Here is a 21,979-nt window from a genome sequence, read left to right as displayed (position 1 = left end):
CCGGGTAGGGCTGGCGGTGAGTGGGCTTGATTGGAAGTGACGGGCGGTGATGGCAGTTCACAGCCCTCGGCACCAACGTCATGCATCAAAATCTAGAGCATGCAAGAGCAGATGACAGTCAAGCCAGCCAGCCACACTCCTGCCCTAGAAAGAGGAGTCTGGGCTCCTCTGGTCCTTGGCCTTGGGTTCCTGGTGTGGTCCCCTGGGGCCCGGGACCCTGGGTGGGAGCTTAGAGGCCAGACGTGTGTGCACTAGGGGGCATTTCTATTCTGCTTTTGTAGGTCCGGCTCTGGCTTCTGCCTCTGCCATACCCTCCCCGTTAGCCTCTCCCCAGGAGGAAATTCTGTAGAGCAAGATTAAAGCAGTCCATCCTAAAGGAAATCAACCCTGAATATTCACTGGAAGGACTGATGAAGCTGAAGCTCCAATCCTTTGGCCACCTGATGGGAAGAGCCAACTCATTGGAAAAGACCCGAATGCTGGGAAAGATTGAGGGCAGGAGAAGAGGGCGACAGAGGATGAGATGGTTGGATGGCGTCACCAACTCAATAGGCTAGAGTTTGAGCAAACTCCGGGAGATGGTGGAGGACAGGGAAGCCTGGTGTGCGTGCTGCAGTCCATGGGGTGTGAAGAATGGGACAGGACTGACTAAACAACAACAAAGGAGGAAGTTCAGAGCCCATTTAGATGTAAAACCACCGTCTTTACTGTGCCCTTCATGAGGCCCTTTGGCTGGGTTGCGCTTGAATTCAACAGCTCTTGCACCATGGTTGGATGCCTTTGTGGTGGCTGTAGCCCCCTTAAGATGCCCCCCAGAGAGATTCTGGGGGCTGCCCTTGTGGTTCTGGTGGAACCCCAGCTGTTCAGTGGGCCCATTGGGAGCAGAGCAGGTGTTAAGTTACTACGTTTACTGCGGGCTGGAGTCGGTCCCCGAGCGAAGATGCTGCTGGTTGAGGGTGATGATCTTGGGAGCAAGAGTGGGAGGGACCCCTGGAACTTTCCCCAGACAGTACAGGGTAGAAGGCATCTTCTTCTGCTCCCCCATCCAGCACCCCTTCCTACTTGCACCCCTGCCTTGGATGGGAACATGGCATAGTTACGTCTAAGCGTGTTAGAAGGTCGTGTGACACAGGTTAAGGGCCAGGTTAACCTGGCTGGCTTCTGATCCTGGCTCCACCATTACAGATGAAGTTTGCAATTACTCATTATTTCCTTGTTTGCCTTCCTCATCAGGCTGTAAAACCATTGAGGGCAGAGACCACCCCTTCTGTCTCTAGCCTCTATTCATTGTACTGACAAACACTGACAGCTCCTGTCCCGTGGCTGTGCTGGGACACAGCGGGGAGCAGGGCAGTTTCTCCTCTCCTGGTTCAGACTCTCTGGCAAAGGAAGAGAGATGCTACATAAGCAGTCAGGAGAAATACAAATGGACATGTGCAAAGTGCTGGAAAGATCTAGCCTAGTGTGCAGCACCAGGTAGCCGTTCAACAAAGGTTTGCATGAACCGCGGACGAGCAAGTGTTCCTGGTACAGCCTCATGGATGCAAATACTTCTGTGACCCTCAGTTAATCAAATGAGGCTAGTGTGACCCAGCTCGTGGGGTTCCTGGGAGGATGAAGTGAAGATCCACCAAAGCTCTTGGCAGGAATTCTCCCAGGAATTCCACGCATTTCACTAGTGCCTCCCATGGTGGGGTCGGTGAGGTGCAGTTCTGGAGATGACCACCAGGGGGGTGCAGGGCTCTGCGAGGATTCAGGAAAATTCCTGTGCGATTCCTGGGCCCGAAAAACACCAAAATCAGGGTTGACTGAGTGGAGACGGGCACTCTGGGGCCACTGGCCAGTCCCTCTGAGGGCTGGTGCCCTCAGAGTGGCAGAAGCCACAAGCCCTCCCCCAAGCCCTCTCCCCCAGCCCCATTAGCTTTCCTTCAGTGATGGTTACAGGGCCACTTGTGGTACCCCCTGCCTTCTAGACCCTGGACAGCACCTTCTAGAAGACCCTTATATCCCCTCTTCAGTACCTTCAACTTCCTACTCCCTGATTCTTAATGCCCAGGGTAATGTCATAGTTTGTCATTATTACATTTGCTTGCAACTGCCATGGGCTACATAATGAAACAAAATAAAGATGGGCTGTAATCATCATTATTTGTTGAGGCAAGAAAAGCTGGAACGTGAAATAAGGACCATGTGAGGCTGTGGAATCCGGCCCTGCTTTCCAGAAGGAGACTCCCCTCTGGACATTCTCTGGGGTGTCAGCCTGAAAAGAGGATTGGGGAAGACCATTGCCTGAGCTGGGCATTGAGAGGCTGGCTGTCCCCCGAGACTGCAGGCCAGTGATGCCTCGGGTGGCTGTGGGATGGGCACTGGGGGGAAACTCCCCACCCCAGGGTTGCCTTGGGCACCCACCTGGGCCTTGGTGGAATTCCGTGCTCCCCATGTCCAGGGCTCTCTGGGTCACCCCTGGCCATGGTCTTGCCTCCTGCATCATGCTTCCTTCCAGAACAGGACTCTCTGCCCTTACCACATACCAGATGCTAGTATCTGGGAAGAGGTGGCTTTTTCCTTGGCTGGAATTTCTTCTGTATTCTCCCCCCGCCCAGACTGAAGGAGGGCTATTTACTGGACTTACTTCCAGCCACCCCCGAGCCCCTGAACCAGAGGCTGCGGCTGGGGACCCGTGGACCTGACTGGGCTGGCAGAGGAGTTGCTTTGACTTGCAAGGGGTTGTTGTTGCTGTTATTAACCATGAGTGAATTGCCAACGTTGGAGAAGGGACTGGCCACCCACTCCAGTATTCTTGCCTGGAGAATTCCCTGGACAGAGCAGCTGGGCAGGCTACAGTCCATGGGTCACAAAGAGTCGGACATGACTGAGCAACTAACACTTTCCCTTTCAAGCACTGAGATACTTCACGTATAAATCCTCATTCTCCACTACTGTCAAGTCATCACATGAGTTGACAGCCCTGGACTCTTCATTCTAACTTGACAGCAGTTGGCGGGAGCTGAGAGGAATCTGCTCCCCGCCCCCACAGACAGACCCTCCCCACCCTACCCCATTCTGAATGTGGAGGCTGGTCACCCCCCACAACCTGAGCTGCAGTTCCCATGACATGCAGCCCCACACTTGTTTGCATGGCTTTCTAGCAATGGAGTTTGTGGCTTCTGTTCAGAACCTCGGGGATTTTCTGCACTGTTCTCCCCCTGAACGTCTGACGACTCCCACTTCAGCAGTTGCTGGGATTGTGATGAGGGTTAAAGACTGCCGGGGCTTAGGCCTTGCCTTCCTGAGGCCTTGCAGCTCCCAGAACAAATTAGCAGACTCTCCAGGAGCAGACGCAGGGCTTGAAGCAGCATCAGCAGGGTCAGCGGCGAAGGCACAGCTGCCAAGCCGGGAAAGCCAGGAGTGCTGCAGACGGGCTCGGGCAGAAAAGTCTGAGACAGAGCCCAGACATCTCCGCACTGCTCTGTCCTGGGCCAGCTAGCCCCAGGCACACACCCGGGGTCCTCACTTCAGCTCTCTTGGTTCACAGAATGTATGTTGTTGTTCAGTTGCTAAGTCGTGTCTGACTCTTAGCGACTCCATGGACTGTAGCACACCAGGCTCCCCTCTCCTCCACTGTCTCCCAGAGTTTGCTCAGATTCATGTCCATTGAATCAGTGATGCCATCCAACTATCTCATCCTCTGTCGCCCCCTTCTCCTCCTGCCTTCAGTCTTTCTCAGCACCAGGGTCTTTTCCAGTGAATTGACTTTTTGCATCAGGTGACCAAAGGATTCAGCATCAGTCCTTCCAATGAATATTCAGGGTTGATTTCCTTTAGGATTGACTGGTTTGATTTCCTTGCTGTCCCAGGGACTTTCAAGAGCCTTCTCCAGCCCTGTAATTCGAAAGCATCAATTCTCCAGTGCTCAGCCTTCTTTATGATCCAGCCCTCATATCTGTACATGACTACTAGAAAAACCATAGCTTTGACTATACTCATCTTTGTTAGCAAATTGTTATCTCTGCTTTTGAATATGCTGTCTAGGTTTGTCATAGCTTTTCTGCTAAGGAGCAATTGTCTTTTAATTTGATATATTTATAGAATATATATCCTGAGATAAAATTCACAAGATAACCTCTCACCCAGGATGCTCAGCCACTTAATTCCTTTCCCTAGAAGCAAAAGATGTCATCAGTTTCCTCCCAGAAATATGCCAAATTGATATCTATTCCTACCTCCTTTTTTTTTTTTTTTCTTAACACTAAGACAACAAACTGTAAAATACTATTCCACCTCTTCTCCCCAGCCACCCACCCATGTAACACTGTCCTCTACCTTCCTTATCAGTACAGAAGAACGTCTTGCTGGGCCTTTCACCATGGATATGATTCCTGTCCGTGTCTGTCTCATACTTTCTAATGATTCTCTTGCCAATGGACAGTAGAGTTGGGTTCTAGCCTTTTGCTATGTAGACAGAGCCGTGGTGAAAACCGTGTACTTAAGTCCCTGTAACCATGTGCCAGGAGTAGGGGAGAATCCTACAAGTAAGAGTCACTAGTGGAGGGCTCTGAATATCTGCTGTGTTGTTAAGTCCCGTTGCACTGCTCTCTAAGACAGTTTGGACTGATTCCAGCCCCTGTGGGATGGGGGTGAATGCCAATCACCCCTCATTTGAATGCTGACCACCGCATGATACCAGTGCATGTTCTCTACCAAGCTGGCCCTGTAGGGAGACTTCTTGAGTGCTGTATCCTGGGACCAAAGCCTCCCCAGCTTGTCCCAAGCCTCTAGCCCAGCCGTGTTCTCTGGTGTTCTGTGCCTTCCAGATAAACTGCGTGACGTTCCCTCACCCAGACACAATGCCGGAGCAGCAACTGCTGAAACCAACCGAGTGGAGCTACTGTGACTACTTCTGGGTAAGTGGTGCTCCGTGTTCCCTGTGCTGTGGTCCCAGGGGCCGGGGGTGAGCACCCGAGAGGGGCGGGAGGAGCCTGGAGCTCAAAGCAAAGCAACTTCTCCAGATGAAGCCTAGCAGCTGGCAGTCAGTTGAGCACTGGAGGCTGGAAACTTAAGACCCACTTGGAGTCTAGATTATTCAGTAAACCTCAGAGAGTCCACAGGGCAAAAATGGAAACTCCAGCCAGAATGCAGGTAAGCTGGAGGGTCACCTTGCCGCTCAGTGGTGACAGGAGATGAAAATCAACTCCATGAAAGGAACCTGGGCTCCAGCCTAATCTGTTGCTCTTGAAGGTGATCTTGGACAGTGATTCTCCACCAGCCTTCCTGTCTCTATCAACGTCACCAGGAGTTTGGGCATGATATGTAGGGAGCTCCAGCGTGAGCAACTCTGTGGTTCCAGAGCTTTTGTGTTACATATGGGAACCTCCAGTTTTGCAAGATGAGCAAGTTCTGGAAGGGGATAATGATGATGGTTATCCAACAGTGCAAGTATATTCAATGCCATTGAACTGTGAACTTAAAAATGGTTAAGATGATACATTTTATGTGTAGTTTTCCAGAGTTAAACATCTTTTGACATATGCCAAGTCCTCCTCGGAAACTCTGGGAGTCCTCCTGGACATTTGTATTTTAAAGTTAACAAGGGCTTTAAAAATGAAATCACCCCATTCTGGAATCAGACAGTGGTGATGATTGTATGACCTTTGTATATATTAAAAACCAGTACCAGATCGTACAGAGGGGCTTCCTTGGTGGCTCAGCAGTAAAATATCTGCCTGCAATGCAGGAGCCACAGGTTCAGTCCCTGAGTCTGGAGGATCCCCTGGAGAAGGAAATGGCAACCCACTCCAGTGTTTTTGCCTGGGAAATCCCATGGACAGAGGAACCTAGCAGGCCACAGACCATGGGGTCACAAAGAGTCGGACATGACTGAGCAACTTAATCACCATCACCAATGGTACCCCTAAAAAAATAAAGTTTTGCAAAGGCCCTAAGGAATCAGAAATTTAAAAAAAAAAAAAAAACTTTATAAAATTTCAACCACCATGCAGAATGAATTATCTACCCTTTTTTAGATTTGCTAACCAAGTGTATGTTAAACAAAATCACTTTTGTCTTCCTACCAAACCTCTTGCACTTTAGAAGCTAGCCAGGGATTCCTGTGCCCCATCTGTGTTTCTTCTAGATCTTCTGAGATGAGTACGGGGTGGGGATATTGTAGGAAGAACTCTGGCTCTGGCGACAGACACACCTGGAGGTGGTGAAGAAAGAGCCCAGGGGCGTGGATGAGCAGGGACCAGAGTGTACAATACCTCATAGGCTCCATCAGTGTGTTGTATTTTATTCTGTTTGTGGTATAAACAGATGGTGGAGGGTTCAAACAGGTGGTGGAGGATTGAAACAGGAACAGGATGTGATCTGATTCGTATGTGTCTTAGAACATACCTGCATGTTATGTCGTTTCAGTCATGTCCAACTCTGTGCAACCCTATGGCTCCTCAGTTCATGGGATTCTCCAGGCAAGAATAATGGAGTGGGTTGCCGTGCCCTCCTGCAGGGGACCGCCCAGACCCAGGGATTCAACCTGCATCTCTTACATCTCCTGCATTGGCAGGCGGATTTTCTTTACCACTGGCACATGGGAAGCCCCATGTGTCATGTAGGGAAGGCAGGAGTGCCCATTAACCTCTGAGAGGCCAGGAAAGATGGTGGCAGCTGCAGAGATGGAGGGGAGGAGCTGAATTTGGAGATGTCATCCAAAAAGAAGAGAGCAGGAAACAGAGCATGGGGAGTGGACCAGCTTAGACCCCAGGAATGGGTACCCTGGGAGCCAGAGGTCAGTGGAGGGAGGCGGGGTTGGAGAGTGAGGAGGAGTGGGAGAGCCTGCTGTCCTGCTTCCATCTCGATTCAGGCTCTCCTGGGACTCATACCTACTCCAGAGCTTTATCTCCCTGATCATCAAGACCTTTTCCTCTCACAGAAATTTCTCTGCTGACACAATCCTTAAAGCCCACTTCTTTGGGCCGGTTTTCCCAGTGTGGACAAATTGCTCGGCCTGTCCATCCTCTCTGGGAGGTGGATTGGGGCTCAGCGTTTTGAATAATTTTTCTGTGACTTTTTCATGAAGATGTAGCATTCATACAATGGAGTACGCACATCTTAAATGTCCTTGGAGTAAGTTTCCAATGGCCAGAGCAGCTGCACTGTGATGTGGCTGAGATGTCAACCCTGGAAACCTGCCCTTTTCCACTCCAGCAGCAGCCATTCCGTCTAGCTTCTCCCCAGAAGTCATTGTGATCTTTTAGGCATGTACAGTGAGAAAGAGGATGGCAAGGCTCGGGGTTGGGGGTACCTGCCCTTGAGGTCACTGTCTCGCAGCTCAGTCAAGAAGCTAAAACTCTGCAGAGGATCTAGCCAGCCCCAGCAGCCTCCTGGTGCCTCTGTTCCTGGCCACCTGCCCTTCCTTCTCTTCATTTCCAGGTTGAGGGGTTGAGAGGCACGGACGTGGGGCAGCAGCAGCCGTCAGGACACAAGCATCCAGGAGCACTTGGGTGTGAGGGCACCGGGAGGGGCGTGAGTTGGGGGGGCCGAGACTACCAGCCTCATCCTCCTCCTCGGGCTGAGGTCAGGGTTATTAGCAGAGGCCATGGGGCCTCTTGAGAGTCCCTTGGACAGCAAGAAGATCAAACCAGTCAATAAAAGGAGATCTACCCTGAGTATTCACTGGAAGGACTAATGCTGAAGCTCCAATACTTTGGCCACCTGATGCGAGGAGCATTTGGGAAAAACCCTAATGCTGGGAAAGATTAAGGGCAGGTGGAGAGGGGTGTGGCAGAAGCTGAGATGGTTGGATGGCATCACTGACTCAGTGGACATCAGTTTGAGCCAACTCCAGGAGATGGTGATGGATGGGAAGCCTGGCATGCTGCAGTCCATGGGGTCACAAAGAGTTGGACGAGACTGAGCGACTGAACGACAACAGGGTCTTTTCTGGGGTCTGTCTTCCCTATACTCCATTCCTCCCAGCTCCAGACACTGGTATCACCTAAGCGCTCCTGCCTCTCTCTCCTTCCTAGGCTGACAAGAAGGACTCCCAAGGCAACGGCACAGTGGCTGGGTTTGAACTGCTGCTTCAGAAACAGCTGAAGGGCAAGCAGATGCAAAAGGAAATGTCGGAGTTCATCCGAGAAAGGTGAGTCCTGGGCCCTCCCCGCTCCAGGGCTGGTGATGGCACCCAACGTGGTCCCTGAGCCCGGGGTGAGCCCCACACACCCAGCTCTGCCCTAAGGGAATTACAAGACAGGAGTCAGACTCACGGGCCTTGGGACAAGCCTGGCCAGCAGGTGTGTTGCTTTGGCCTAGGTAGTGTTTTCAAAGATTTGAACCAACATTAAAAAAGATTGGTGGATTTCACATTAAAATCTGCATATCTGGCATCTCTGGGGAGAGCAAAAAGTCTGACTCCATGGCTGTGCATCCCTCACGCAACAGTTGGCTGGAGGTGGGGAGCAGCTCCCCCTGTGCTGGGAGCCTGTGCTTCCAGTTCGCCACAGTCCCCACCACTCCTTAATATATCGCCATGAAGACTGCTCGGCTCCTTTGCTTGTCTGTGCATGCACAGCCGCTGTTCTTTAATGTAAGAAAAAAGGATGTTACCTTTCTGTTCATCTTTGAGTCAAAACCGTGTCCCAGCCCTGGGCATCCAGAAACACCCACCCCTACCCTCATCTCTGCCTTTAGGGAATTCAGTCTAATGGAAGAGGTAAGGTCATTATGATAAGAGCAGAGAGTATAATAGTGGTTTGCCTGTGTGTAGATGAGGAAGCAATGCATGCCTGCTCAGTCATGTCTGACTCTTTTGCAACCCCCAGACTGTGGCCAGCCAGGCTCTTCTGTCCATGGAATTCTCCAGGCAAGAATACTAGACTGGGTTGCCATTTCCTCCTCCAGGAGATCTTCCCCACCCAGGGATCAAACCTGCGTCTCCTGCATTGGCAGGCGGATTCTTTACCACTTGAGCCATCAGCAAAGCCAAGGCAGATGAATTCAGCCTAATGGAAGTGGGGAAAGTTACAAGTGAAAAGCTCCTTTTCCATCTCCCTCCATCCCCAGGCTCTCCAAGTTATGAGACTCTGTTAAGCCAGCATTCACCTGCACACTCACACACATATGCATACCCACCTTCCTCACACACCTACATATGCACAACTTCATATCTGGAATTTCAAAGGCACACTAGAAATATTTACGGTAAATGGCAATGTATTTTTGAATTTTTTTTTTTTGGCCATGCTGAGAGGCATGTGGGATGTTGGTTCCCCCACCAGGGTTCAAACCCACACCCCCTGTATTGGAAGCACAGAGTCTCAGCCACTAGACAGCCAGGGAAGTTCCTCATAGTTTCCTTTTTTAATTATAGCAGCAATAATCCAGTAACAATTCTACAGTATGCTAAAGCATCTGCTTTCCTTTAGGAGGCCTATTTTCTATAGGTATAATCAAATCTTTGCTTTATGACCTATGAAACAGGTAGGAAATTGAGAGATTGCATAGTTCAGGTGTCAGAAAACAATAGTAGAAAGCAGGCCAAGAGGAAAATGGCTAGAAAAGCCAAGTTTGAACGCACTTGCAGTTTATGCTTTCATAAAGATGTCACATTAACAGATGGAACCATACCTGCAAGAACCCTGGTCTTCCCTGGGACAGGGACACTTTCCTCAGTCCACCTAGGGTTTCGCAGGGGCACCTTTCAGAGCCAGGAGGGGTGGGACCTGAGGTGCAGAGACGAGAGCTGGGCCAGGGTGGGAGGCCAGCCGTCCAGTGAACCACGTGACCTCAGCTTAGGGGAGCGAGGCCGGCACCAGCCCTGGAGAGGAGAGGTCTCGTGCCGGTGCACGCAGTTGGCATTGCTGAACCTTTGAAGTTGAGAGTGTGACATGGTTTTGACATGGTTAGATCTGCTTTCTCGAGAGATCTCCTGACTGGAGGCTGCAGGCTGACTGTCCATGTCCTCCTGGGGAGAGGAGGGACTAAAGACTCAGTGGATGGAGAGGAAGTGAGGGAGGCAGGCTCGAGAGGATGTGGAGATGGCAGAGGTGGTGGTGAGAGAAGGACAGACTGGGCCTCTCAGCACTGACACGGGAAGTGATCATGACCCCCGAATGCTGCCCGGAGATTCGATCAGGTCGCTCTCTTTACATCCTTTCATGCTTCAGCTCCTGAGAAGCCAAGAAGCAAATGCTGCAGCCCTGGGAGCATCTCTGGATTTGTTTCATTTGCCAGATGATGGACTAGGGGCCTCTCTGAGGCCCCAGCCGTTGGGGCAGCTCTGGTCATCACAAGCATGGCTCCTCAGGGGACCGCTTAGACAATGACTAATACCATGACAACACGTTTTACACAGTTGTGGCAGATAATACAGACCTCTCCCCAGAGAGCTACCTTGAAAGTGTGTCAAGGGCCTGCTGGAAGTGAAATCCAAGGCAACTTCCCTCTCCAGGGATGTGGCCTCTGCTGTGCACCACTGGTTTCCATGGAGATGCTTGCACCCTGCAGGCTGGGAAGTTGGCAGCCTCAAGGGCTGGGAGAACGTGGACAGGGTCCTATTCCTGCTTCTTAGACACTGTGGCTGCCTTGCAGGCCCTCATGCCAAAGCGCTCACCAGGGGGCAGGGCAGCCGTGGTCCATGACCAGTTACGTCTCTTCAGTTAAGTGTTTGCCATGTGTCCAGCCCTGTGCTGGGAGCTATGCAGATGACCACTTTTCATCCTCACACAGGCAGCAGTGCCCCACTCTACAGATGGAGGTTCAATTTCATTCTTTCATTCAGCTCATATTAAGCACCTACTGTGAGTTGAGTGGAAAGACAAGAGCCACGTACTTGCAGAGCTTATGGTCTTTACACTGTTAATAAGCAGCAAAGCTGCAGGTCGGATCCACGGTCTAGCTCTGAGGAGCTGACATGTTGGGTTTTCTCCCTTTGCAGGATAAAGATTGAAGAGGAATATGCAAAGAACTTAGCTAAGCTCTCTCAGAACTCCTTGGCCGCACAGGAGGAGGGGTGAGTAGGAGGAACAGTGATGGGGGTAGGGAGGGAGAGGGGCACTCAGGAAAGAGGGGGGGAATCCCTTTTCACTGATCATTGGTCATTGCCATGGTCCCATATGGATGGGGAGGTCTCCATACACCTGGCTGAAGGTGGGTGCCTGTGATGCAAAGTGGGTATTCATGGTTCATGGTGAACATTCTTGGTTCAGGTGGGCATTCGCAGCTCCAGCTGGTCAGCCATGACTCCAGGTGTGGACATCGATGCTCAAGGTTTCACTTCCACATTACTGACTGGTTATTGGCCAAGGGCCTCCTGCCAGATGCTGGAGTATTCCAGGACCCCCTCTGCCCTTTCCCCAATAGCTGGGAACCAGCCTCCAGACTCCCACCGCTGCTCCCCTGTCTCTGAGAGCAGGCTGTCAGGAAACTAGATGTAGGGGGATTCCACACCTGGCTCCTTGGTTGGCATTCTCTCCTGTGAGTCTGGGTCCAGGCTTCCCTCACCCTACAGCTGTGACCATCCAGACCTCCTTGGGTGGGACCTGGGCTGGGGGAGGCCCAGCCCTACCCTCCTGGCCACAGAAGGGTTCCTAGTTGAGGGAAGACTGCTGCCTTCTCCGTTCTGTATGTTAACAGAGTTTCAGCCTGCTGGTGGTAATGCAGAATGGCACAGCTGCTATGGAAAACAGTTTGGCAATGTCTCAGAAAACTAGTCAGAACTCCCATAGGACCCAACAAATTCCACTCCTAGGTTTATATCCAGAAGAACTGAGAGCAGATATTCAAATATATGTACATGCATGTTCATATCAGCATGATTCATTATAGCCACCAAGTAGAAATAACTGTCCATCAAGGATGAATGCATAAGCAAATTTTAGTCTGTCCACATTGGCTATATGGATATACAAAGGAATATTATTCAGCCATAAAAAGGAATAAAGTACTGATCCTCGTTACCATGTGGATAAACCTCAGAAACATTATACTAAGTGAAAGAGGCAAGATGCAAAGGTTGTATGTTGTAGGATTCCATTTAGAAATGTCCAGAGTGGACAGATCCATGGTGGTTATCAGGGGTTGGGGGAAAAGGAACTGGAAACAACTGTTTAATAGGTACAAGGTTTCCTTCTGGGGTGTGTATTCATCTCCTCAGGTTACTATAATAGAATACCATAGGCTGAGTGACTTAAGCCATATAACTTAAGCCTTAAAAATGTAATTAATTCCAATTCTGGAGGCTGGGAAGTCTAAGGTCAAGGGGCCGGCAGGTTTAGTGTCCTGTAAGAGCTCTCTCCTGTGTTGCAGGTGTCTTTCCCTTGGTGAGGAGAGAGAAGAAACTCTCCAGTATCTCTTCCTATGAGGACACAAATTCTATCAGATCAGGGCCCCACCCTTATGACCTCATTTAACCCTAATTGCTTCCTTAGAGTAACAGATAAATGTCCAAATAACAGTCACACTGTGGGCTAGAGTTTCAACCTATGGATTTGGGGAACACAGGCTTTCAGTCCATCACCGGGTGATATTGATAAAAAATGCTTTGGAACTAGATAGAGGTAGTAGTTGCCCAGGATGGCGAATGTAGTAAATGCTTGTTGTCTTTGAAGTGGTTAATTTTTTAAAAAATATTTCTCTGGCTGTGCTGGATCTTAGTTGTGGCATGTGGGATCTAGTTCCCTGATCAGGGGTCAAACCCAGGGCTCCCCTGCATTGGGAGCACTGAGTCTTAGCCATCAGGCCACCAGGGAAGTCCCTGGTTACATTTGTGTTAAGTGAATTTTCCCTCAATCATAAAGCCAGAATCTCAGGAGGTAAGAGATGAAAGGCCCCCCGAGGTCCTCTCTCTAGTCTGACCTCCCTGCAGTGCAGTCTCTATTTGAATCCCTCCTATGAAGGGAAGTGAGCCCCTGGGGATGGAAGATACTCTGTCATAGTCATTGGAGAGCCGTGGTGTTGAACAAGCCTGAATCTGCCTCCATGGCTTGAATCCTCCAGGGAACAGGGCTTTGATTAGGGCCTCTTCATGGGCTCACCATGCAGCCAAGAGGTTGAAATGGTTTTCACTGACCCAGCAGGCCACAAGCCACAAGATCGCCCTGCATGGCCAGTGTCCCTTCCAGGGACATCAGTGAAGCTGACTCCAGCCTCCTCCTGCTCCATATACCCAGCCTGAGACCAGGGCAGGAGGGGACCCGTGAGGGAGTCTCCCCTCTGAACTGAGGATGGAGCTTTCTTAAGTGTTCCGATGCCCTGCAGTGCAGCACTGCTGCCCCAAAGAAATTCCACCTCCTCGGCCTGGGCCGCTGCCAGAGACACTCCGTCCTGCCCACACGCATGGCATATGCTCTGGGCTGCACAAGTCCAGAGTCAGGCCTCACCAGCATGCTGTACACGTATGCAGCCGCAAACCCAGGCAATCCACCACACACTCACAGTCGTGGATCGGTATTGCTCACCTGCAACACAGCCATGAACACATACCCCATCAGCCCTGTACCCACATCCCACACCCACACACACGCTTCTTCCAGGAGGCACATGGGCCCACGTTCATAACCTGCAGCCCCACCGCTTCGCATTCACACATGGCTTTGGACGTCACCTGAAGCTTTCAGAGCATGACGCTGGAGCCTAGAGACGTGGGGTAGCCTGGGAAGATGCTGATGGGGAGACTTGAGTTGCCCTCAGATTCCACAGGGTGTGTGCAGAATAAACAGAATCAGGAAATGTATCCTGACTTCAGTTTTGCTCTCCTGTGTGGAAAGGATTTTGGTCTTTCCTGGTTTGTAATTGTGACAGTAACATGGATTTTTGATTTAGCAGGCCCCAGATGGTGTTCTGGAACAGGAATTATGTCTTGGGGTTTTTGTTTGTTTGTTTTTTTCCCATCAACCTCTTATCACTGTCTTCAGTGAGAGAATTTCTAAATGGCTTTTATCCTAAGTTGTGATGTGGCTCCAAGGCTGGCTAGGATATTGCAAGGGGGCCAGACCAGCTCAGATAGGCCCGTCCGCGTGTTTGGAGTGATGTCCTCCTGCCTGCGGGGGCCCAACCTGGCAGTGGGGCCAAGGACTTGGTCCTAAGTGTAAAACTGGGGCCTTTCCTCCCAGTAGTCCAGATGACAGTCTCAGGCCACTGTCACCATCCCTGGACCAGTTATTGACCGTGTGCTTTGCTGACAGCTGACTTACAGACACTCAGCACCAGCAGGGCTTCTGGGCTCTTGTTCAAATCTCCCGCAGGCTGGCAAGTAGCTTAGCTGCAGGGAGAAATGCCCCCTTTGACCCCACTGTCATGGAGCTCCTGCTTCTCCCCAGGACTGCTTCTGTGAGCAGTTGACTTTTATCCTAGCTGTGCAATCCATCTGGAGGTTACCTGTGTGCGTGGCATGGGGTCAGGGGCAGGATTTCTTTTTCCCTATGGATGTAGAGTTGCCTCTGCACCAGGTGTTGAAAAGCTGTCCATTTCTCCATGAAGATGCTTGGCATCTTTATTGCACAAACATCACCCATATTTGGATAAATCTTTTTCTGGACCTGGTATTCTGATCCCATATCTGTATGACTCTCATGACTCCTTCCACTCCCTCCTTATCCCCACCCCAGGCCCTCTACCCATCTGCCCAGTCAGGTGAGGGGACAAGCCACCCAACATGGCCCCAACCCAGCTCCCAGGAGCTCAGGCCCTTCAGGCCAAGACAGACGTCAGCAGCTTGCATCATCCCAATTTCCCATCCCTTCTCGGGTGGGCCCCCCAGCCAGGATCACCCAAAGGGACCTTTGTTTGCTGTCTGACTCCTAGATAAAATCAGTCAGGCACTTCCCCTAAACACCCACCCTGGCCTAAGCCAGCACCAGCACCAGACAGGCCTGGAGTCTGATCAGAGGGGTCCCTTCTGTTCTGTTGGGTAATTTTCAGCTGCTGGCTGCTCGGCTCAGAACCCAGAAGCCTCGCAGCAGGCTGTCTTTTAATCAGGTTTTGCCACTCGAGTTTAATGAATTCTCTGGGGGAAATGGTTTTTTGATGAAAGGAAATCAACTGACCATTCAGCCCTGGTATACTGGCTGGGTGAAGAGGTCTCGAGCAAGAATGCAGGGGTATCAGTGGGAAGATCAGAGAGGTTCAAGAAGTTCTCAATCAGGGAGACTGGAGCGTGGGGGGCATGCGTTCAAAAGTCCAGGGGATTTTAGGAGATTGCTTGTACTTGGAACATCTCTTTCAAGTGGAAAAGCGATTTAGCTTGGAGGACTCTGCCATTCTCTGGTTGGCTGTGGGCAGTGCTGGGGCTCACTGTCCAGAATCTGTTCTAGAGCGTGGGTGGGGAGGCCACGTTCCTGAAGATGAGGATGGCGAGCCTTAGCTGTGTGGGCGGCCCTAAGAGGTCCCTAGACCCAGGTGGTCCATCTTTGCCGCCCCCACCCAAAAGTCAGGCCGCTGGAGGTTTGCCTGCAAGCAGGGCTGTGTGATAACCTTCTGTTAGAGAAGGGCTTCTCCTGGAAAGGCATCCATTCTCCTTTCTTGTTTGCCAGCAGGTATTTGCACCCCTCAAGAATAAACCAGGGAGGGTGATGGGAAGGCAGGGGACAGTCATGGGACAGGTATCAGGGCCCTCATGACACTTACCCCCCACCACCCCCATCTCCCTCATCCTCTGGGCTTCTGGACATTTCCCAGGCACTCAACTGGCTGCTTCAGTCAGTTCTCTCAGCTCCAAGATGCTCAGCTCATTTCGGGATGGCTTTTCTGGTCCCATACACGGGTCAAGGCGTGGTACTCATGTTTGTCTTGTGCCTGACCTCCTTCTCACCCAAGTCCATAGTCTCGGGCGTCGTACGTTCCCCAGGGACTCGGAGTCAAGACCCACCATCCCGCCTCATGGGGGGAGGGCTGTGGCCTCTGACCTGAGGTCAGTGCATCCGTCCGCGAGCCTCACCGTCTCCTTGGTGTTGCAGCTCCCTGGGAGAAGCGTGGGCGCAGGTGAAGAAGAGCCTTGCGGATGAGGCTGAAGTTCACCTCAAGTTCTCTGCCAAGGTAACCCCTCCCTGGGTTGGTCTTACACACCCATGTGCAGCTGCCTCTTTTTGTTGTTGTTGTGTTGCCCAGTTTCCATGGTATAAATTTCAAGAGTCAGGAAGAGATGCTAGCATTAGATGTACCAACAAAATAGCATTGAAAGCCATACACATCCATCAAGAGTTCAGGTAATAGATGTCATTATTAAGAGGGTATGAGGGTATGTGTTACCTTTGTTTTTAATACAGTTTGTTCATTTTAAGTTTAGACCATTTAATTTTTCATACTGGTTGTTCTTTACTCATCAACTCACAAAATTCCTCCAAGTTTAACACTGGTCTATGGTGAGCCTTGTGCTTCCCTGGTAACTTCAGACAGTAAAGAATCCGCCTTGCATTGCAGGAGACCCAGGTTCGATCCCTGGGTTGGAAAGATCCCCCTAGAGAAGGGAATGGCTTCCCACTCCAGTCTTCTTCCTTGGAGAAATTCCATGGACAGAGCAGCCTGGCAGGCTATAGCCCAAGGGGTCGCAGAGAGTCAGACGCGACTTCGTGACTTAGCACAACACATGGTTGATTTACAATGCCGTGCTGATCTCTGCTGTGTAGCAGAGTGACTCAGTTATATACATATAGACATTCTTTTTTTTTAGGGCTTCCCTGATAGCTCAGCTGGTAAATAATCCACCTGCAATGCAGGAGACCCAGGTTTGATTCTTGGGCTGGGAAGATCCCGCTGGAGAAAGGATAGGCTACCCACTCCAGTATTCTTGGGCTTCCCTTGTGGCTCAGCTGGTAAAGAATCTGCCTGCAGTGAAGGAGACCTGGGTTCGATCCGTAGGTTGGGAAGATCCCTTAGAGAAGGGAAAGGCTACCACTCCAGTATTCTGGCCTGGAGAATCCCATGGCCTGTATAGTCCATGGAGTTGCAAAGAGTCGGATGTGACTGAGCGACTTTCACTTTCAAAGACCTTCTTTTTAAATTTTCTTTTCCATTGTGGCTTAGCACAGGATATTGAGTAGAGTTGCCTGTAAGCCCACACTTTAAAAATTGAGGGGTACACCATCTCCTTTACTACTTGAAGGCGGCATCCCCCAAGATGGCTGCTCTTTCCCGAGATTTCCAGGCTCAGCCCTCACTCGTCCTATCTCTTTTCTGGTGCTTTTCCCACAGCAGTTGCATTTCTGGGCTTTGTGCACTGTTGGAGGACAGGAAACTGGCTTTGTTTCCAGGTCTCCCCACTCTGCCCCATGATGTTTCTCTGCACACCACGGGCAGAATGAATGACTCACACAGCTGAGATGTGCAAAGGCGATTTATAAAGAGCTGAGGTGGAAGGAGAAACAGTGCCATTACCAGCTCCCTGCTCCTGAAGGATGCTGGTGCCCCGAGAGGGAGTTGACACCCAAATGTGAGTGAGAACTCCTGGACCAACAAGGGCACACTAACCTTAAACACCAAGCATTTCACAAGGAAATTGCCTCTCGAGCACTGGGAGAGAAAGGAGCCCCATAAATGAGTCGCCTTTGAACCTTGTATACAGAGCAGTGAGTTATTTTTAAGCTGAAGATCACAGCAATGTTCCCTCTAGGTCTCCCTCCTGCTCTCCTAACCCCCGGCAGCTCCAATCTCTGCAATTGTAGAAACCTCCATTGACCGTGAGATGAATGGTAAGGGTGTGTTGTGAGCATTGTGAGCATCGAGGCTGGGAGCCAGGTCTGTAGGCTTCTAAATGGTCACATGCTGGATCCCCGGGAATCCTGGTGGCCTCTACTCCCCATCAGCAGGCCCCCAATTCTCAGTCATTTGTGAAGTACTCACTGGGTGACAGAGCCCTCCCCCATGCAGTTTTCCTATAATCTTACTTTTTACTACTGCTGCTCACAGCGCTGGTGGCTCTGATGGGTAAAGAGTCCGCCTGCAATGCAGGAGACCTGGATTCGATCCCTGGGTCCGGAAGATCCCTTGGAGAAGGGAACTGCTATCCACTCCAGTATTCTGGCCAAGAGAATTCCATGGACAGAGGAGCCTGGCGGGCTACAGTTCATGGGGTTGCAAAGAGTCGGGCACAACTGAGCAAATTCTTACACATTCTCGCAGCACTACTTCTGGTCACCAAATGTTTTCCCCACACTGACCAATTCCCTGACCCCAGCTGGGGGTCCTACAATGTAATTCACTTCTGACACTTAACTGCCCGGAGCTCAGCATCAGATCCTACAGGTTAAGGACTCAGTCCCACAGGGCCACCCTTGCTTCAGACGGCTGTTGTAAGTAGTGGGTCACGGTTACTCACAACTTCTGTCCCGCTTGGTTGCAAATCAGGGTTTCGAGTGATCCCCTCTTCAGGTTTGATAACTTATTAGAAGAGCTCACAAAACTCAGGGAGATGCTTATGAGGTTCATCAGTTTATTATATATTAAAGGGAATGATAAAAGCCAAAGATGAAGAGATGCTCAGGGTCAGGTAAGAAAGGGTCCCGAGTGCAGGAGTGTCTGTCCCCATGGTGCTGGGGTGCACATCCCAGCACATGGGTGTGTTCACCAACTCAGAACCTCTTGGACCCTGTGATTTTTCAGACTTTTATGGAGGTTTCATCACATGTACTGTGTGTTAGTCGCTCAGTTGTGTCTGACTCTTTGCGACCCCATGGGGTGTAGCCCACCAGGCTCCTTGTCCATGGGGATTCTCTAGGCAAGAATACTGGAGTTGGGTTGCCATGCCCTCCTCCAGAGGATCTTCCCAACCCAGGGACCAAATCCAGGTCTCCTGCATTGCAGGCGGATTCTTTACCAGCTGAGCTACCAAGAAAGCCCTTTGTCACATAGGCATAATTATCAACTCAGTCTCCAGCTCCTTTCCTCTCCCTCCAGGGGATCAGAGGAGGTGGCTGAAAGTTCCAATCATGGCCTGGTCTTTTTTGGTGACAAACCCCATCCAGGAGCCCACCCAGACTCGTCTCATAAGAAATTCTAAGAAATGTAGGAGTTTGGTGTCAGAACTGGGCTCAAAGACCAAATATTAAACCAGAAACTGTTCTCCTGGCACCTTTGTTGTTTAGGAAATTGTGAAGGCTCTAGGAGTTCCAGCCAGGAGCTAGGGATGAAGACCAAAATAAATATGTTATCATTTGGTTGGCCAAAAAGTTCATTCGGAGTTTTCTGTACCATGGGAAAATCCTAACATACTTTTCGGCCAACCCCATATATCACAGTATCACGGTTATGTGAGCGTCATGGGCAGGACGTAACTTGTCTCCCTCAGTTGTATCAGCCATCATGCAAGACAACATCGCCATTTCACAAATGAGAACGAACAAAGAGGTCAAGTCACAGCCCATGGTCACACAGCCAAGTGGGCTCAGCTACTGAGCAAACAGAGGAGGAGACTGAGTGGGTTGGAGCCTTGACCCCTGGACCTTTCCTCTGTGCAGACCAGTGGCATTTAAACCCCAGAACTCTGTTCTGAAGCACACTGCCCTCTCTTAGGGGCTGTCCACAGTGGTACAGGCTGATCTTCCAAATGCCGGGATGTTTTAATTCAGAGCGGACTTCTTCTAGCTGATGGGAGACTTCTGAAAAATATTCACACAAAATTCACACATAGATTTTTCCATAAGAATATCTGCTGCCTTCAGCCCATCAGTCAGCGTTGGTGGCCTCAGGCAGTCATGGTAGCAGCCCAGTGGTTGTATGACAATTCCTTAAAAAGAAAAGACTATCCATCCACCATAGATAAATATAGCTCCACATGTGCAAAATCCATTTTAACATCTGCTCCAAAAGGCTCCTTGAAAATGTCTTTCCTGAGTGTTCTGTGTTGAAGGGCAAGAGCTCTTTAAGAAATGCAATTTCATTCCAGGAATCTTAGGCTTTTCGAAGTCTCCTAGGTTGAGCCATTGTTCATAGCAACAGACTATTAAAGAAATAAGATTGCTCTATATAAAAGAAGTTATACCTGCTTCTGGGTGAGGAAGAGAGAATAGAAAAATTCCTGGTGATGGGAGAAAATTCAATCATGCAGTCAAGGCCATGTATTCAGCCAGAAGATTTTTGGGGAGCACAGAGGGCATCAAGAGAACAATAAAAAATGATTTTTTTATCAGTGCTATCCCTCACAAGCTTTGTGATCTTGGGGGAAGCCACTTAGTGTCCCTGGGCTTCCATTTTTTTCAAGTGTAAAATGAAGTGTTTGGACCAAATCAGTGAGACTTGAAACTGACTTGACTGTGACCTAGTTATACGTTTTCCATGGCCACCCGGAACACACATGTATCCACACCTAGATAATCAAATACAGATACCCCCGTATGTGGCTAAAACATCTCTGATGTTTCCTCTTCATGTCTGGACTATGCTCATCAAAAAGCTGGTCCTGATCCACTATTTCACAACTCTTAGCAATGCACTGTTTGAAAAATATGGGGCCAGATACAGGCATCCTTGTTGTATATAGTACTTTGCTTTAGTGTGTCTTTTTTACAAATTGAAGATGTGTGGCAACCCTGCATTGTCAGATGATGGTTAGCATTTTTTAGAAATAAATATTTTTATTTTGACCATACCCACAGCATGCAAGATCTTAGCTCCCCGACCAGGGATTGAACCTGTACCCCCTGCCTTGGCAGCACAGAGTCTTAACCACTGGACCACCAGGGAAATCCAAGCAATAAGTATTTTTAAAATTAAGGCATGAACATTTTTAAGACATAATAATAAACTACATGCGTGCATGCTCAGTCGTGTCCGACTCTTTTTGACTCTATCAACCATAGCCTGCAGGCTCCTCAGTCCATGGGATTTTCCAGGCAAGAATACTGGAGTCCATTGCCATTGCCTCCTCCAGGGGGTCTTCCTGACCCACATCTCCTGCGTCTCCTGCATTGGCAGGTGAATTCTTTACCACTGAGCCACCTGGGAAGCCCTAATAGACTACAGTATAGTATAAAAACATTGCTTCCATGTACACTGGGAAACCAAAACATCCATGTGACCTGCTCTATTGCAAAACTCACTTTTTTGTGACATTCACTTTGTTGTGGTGGTCTGTCACCCAACCCACAGTTTCTCCGAGGTCTCCCTGTGGTGTCTGAAATTCCTTCTGACCTGAGACTTCTCTTGCTCTCTTCTGATGAGTGACATGGAAGGAAGAGGCAGAAATTCTGAAAGGCAAACTGAATGGCTTCAATGGCCTATTGCAACCAAGCCAGGCCAGTTGAAGTTTATAAGGACAAGCTTCTGTGGAGGACTTTGGCCTCCTGGTTAGCCAGATATGCTTAAAACTTAAGAATGAGTATAAAGACATCTAGCCAACTTTCTTAAAAAATTAGCCTTTTAAAATATAGGGGGAGACTCTGTGGGTCTTCAATCCATGGGATTGAATCACTTCTTTTTTTTTTTTTTTAATTTTTTTATTAGTTGGAGGCTAATTACTTCACAACATTTCAGTGGGTTTTGTCATACATTGATATGAATCAGCCATAGATTTACACATATATGAATCAGCCATATATTTACACGTGAATCACTTCTAACAGTCAGTAGTGTGATGTTTCCAGAATGTCATTTGGAATTTGGGGAGAGCCTTGGGGGGTCCTGGCAGGATTTGGTCCCTCCCCAGACCACACAGTCTGGGGCCAGGACCCAGAAATCCTGAGTATTGACAAGTCTCTGCAGGTCACTCCTGGGCATATGAATATATGGAAATCACTCGCGTTCCAGGTCCTCAGAAAGAAAGCTCAGAGTTACTGGGTCAACAAGCTGAGTTAACCCACATAGACCCACAACCAGGAGCAAGTTCCCAAGGCAGCCAACTATGCAGCCCTCCCCCTCCTCCCCCAGTGCCTAATCTGTGTGGGGAAGGGTTTCTCTAGGTCTCAGAAGCACTTAAGTTTATAACATTTTACAGATTGCCACCAGATGGGGGTGTTTTCCTGTGCAAGGAATCTTCCCAGGGCTCAAACACATG

The 21,979-nt window shown here is 49.9% G+C and overlaps 1 protein-coding gene across 7 annotated transcripts in view; it reads left to right on the top strand.

The window, feature by feature from the left end:
• Positions 1 to 21,979, top strand: part of GAS7 (growth arrest specific 7) — a 200,903-nt gene that overhangs the window by 162,533 nt on the left and 16,391 nt on the right. For all 7 annotated transcript variants that reach the window (XM_061143479.1, XM_061143477.1, XM_061143483.1 and 4 more), the window contains 4 exons: positions 4,815 to 4,904; positions 8,025 to 8,140; positions 10,934 to 11,008; positions 15,951 to 16,029. In XM_061143479.1, the coding sequence (XP_060999462.1) occupies positions 4,815 to 4,904; positions 8,025 to 8,140; positions 10,934 to 11,008; positions 15,951 to 16,029 (360 nt within the window). The remainder of the gene's footprint in view (positions 1 to 4,814; positions 4,905 to 8,024; positions 8,141 to 10,933; positions 11,009 to 15,950; positions 16,030 to 21,979) is intronic.

This window comes from Dama dama, chromosome 5 (assembly GCF_033118175.1).
Source record: "Dama dama isolate Ldn47 chromosome 5, ASM3311817v1, whole genome shotgun sequence".
Taxonomy (NCBI): domain Eukaryota; kingdom Metazoa; phylum Chordata; class Mammalia; order Artiodactyla; family Cervidae; genus Dama; species Dama dama.
The sequence above is the reverse complement of the archived record's forward strand: the minus strand, read 5'-3'. Positions and strand labels throughout refer to the sequence as shown.